This window comes from Glossina fuscipes, unplaced genomic scaffold, assembly GCF_014805625.2.
Source record: "Glossina fuscipes isolate IAEA_lab_2018 unplaced genomic scaffold, Yale_Gfus_2 116, whole genome shotgun sequence".
In the NCBI taxonomy this organism is placed as follows: domain Eukaryota; kingdom Metazoa; phylum Arthropoda; class Insecta; order Diptera; family Glossinidae; genus Glossina; species Glossina fuscipes.
This window is the reverse complement of record NW_023998459.1, coordinates 813158-814898: the sequence shown is the minus strand read 5'-3', so window position 1 is coordinate 814898 and position 1741 is coordinate 813158. Positions and strand designations below refer to the sequence as shown.

Here is a 1741-nt window from a genome sequence, read left to right as displayed (position 1 = left end):
TGGATCCTCTACTAAATTGAAATAAAATGCAAGCAGCGGTTTGCGGTTATTTCAGGAAAGTTAAGAAAGCTAAGATCTAAGAGTCTCATTAAAATTTTACAACTTTTTTAACACATTCCACAAGTTGTGAAATTTAAACCTAAGAACCACAGAGCGTAATATTAAATTGACCACCGAGGTGGAATGTTTAAAGCAAAAATGTTGTAACAATTGGATTTCAGACTCGCTCATTTAAATTACTCTCATAAGACTGCGAATCGAGGTGGTTTTCAGGCCCGCTCATTTAATTACTTATATAGTGTAAAATAAAAACTAAAGTAAACAAAAGGAAAATTTTGGTATTGATCTGCTCTTTGTTAATAGTTCAGTTGTGTGAGTAAGCATCAGCGGTTTTTCAATCAATTCATTTACTCGCATTGCATAAAAAGACATAAAGATCGGGAATTCAAAAGAAAACATATGCAATTGTTTACAAATCAAAGGTAGACACAAAGTCTAGTGGCAATACTTCTATAATTTTTAGGGACGATGGATATATGTTAACTTGCGGATCTGATGGACATATACGAATATGGCAAGGTATTGATTAAGATTTACAATGCAACCAGTGTTCTTTTAAACCTAAGAACATACCGTTATTGAAAAAACATTTGAAAAGTCACCTAAAATAAAATAGATAAGAGAAAGAATGAAGCTAAGGGTTCTTTTTTTTATGTATAGAACTTTATTAACACATTCCACAAGTTGTGAATTTTTTTTACATAGTAAAAGGAATGATTGGAATTTTTTCTAGCTTTTATTTCTTTACATGTTTATTATAAGTAATTTTCAAACAACAGTAATAAATTTGCATAAGCAAGGACAATTTGGACTACGGAGGAAGACGTGCGCCTAATGAAGGATTTAGGAAAAGACTTAATATATTTCATATTTTGAAGAAGAGCACAAAAATAAATATTAAAATACAATTAAATTTTTTTTCCAAAACTTTTAACAAATTTGCACAATATAATCTTATCATTTGACTCTCGTGGACTTTTTTAAAATGTCTTTTTAACTTACGTTTTCTAGCTTCGGCAACCTTCTCGGCAGCTTTTTTTTCAGCAGCCAATAACTGGGTTTGACTATCGTCATTGAGAAGTGCACATGAAATTATGAATTATGTGGATCCACACTAGTTGAACTCCGACTTAATTTGTTCAAAGGTTTAATGGCTACAAAGCAGAAAATCACAATGTACTTATCAAGACAATATAGAACGACATACGTACCACTTTCTAAAGGAACTTCTGACCAAAGTAGCCAACAACTAGCACATGTTACTAAACAAATAATGGCTAAGAAAAACCAATACTTTATGGTTATTTTACGATACATGGCTAGTCTTTTGACCTTTTCATGTGGATTTTTGCCTTCCCACAACATTGTATATATTTATATATATGTTTATACATGCTTGTCACCATGTTTATAAGGAATCGACATTAAGACAATTCACTCTCTCTTTCTTTAATAATTATTTTTACGTAATTTTGTAATATGAAAATATGAATAATTGTTACGTTGTTGCTTGTTTTTAACAATTGTCATAATTTGACAATAGCTGAATTCTGCTATTGCCGACCTCTATGACCAGCAAGAGGAAGACCCTTAAAATATATGAACAGCAAGATGATCACCTATAAAATATATGAACAGCAAGAACAAGACCTGTACAAAATAGGGATTGTGGAAAAATTAC

At 31.0% G+C, this 1741-nt stretch overlaps 1 protein-coding gene across 1 annotated transcript; it reads right to left on the bottom strand.

Moving 5' to 3' along the window:
• Positions 1–1138: 1138 nt before the first annotated feature.
• Positions 1139–1535, bottom strand: LOC119640247 (heparin sulfate O-sulfotransferase-like). Its single transcript, XM_038038142.1, has 2 exons — positions 1272–1535; positions 1139–1214 (listed from the first exon to the last, which is right to left on the bottom strand). Exons 1-2 carry the CDS (start codon positions 1423–1425, stop codon positions 1153–1155), a joined length of 216 nt encoding a protein of 71 aa, XP_037894070.1. The 5' UTR covers positions 1426–1535; the 3' UTR covers positions 1139–1152.
• Between the last annotated feature and the right edge of the window lie 206 nt (positions 1536–1741).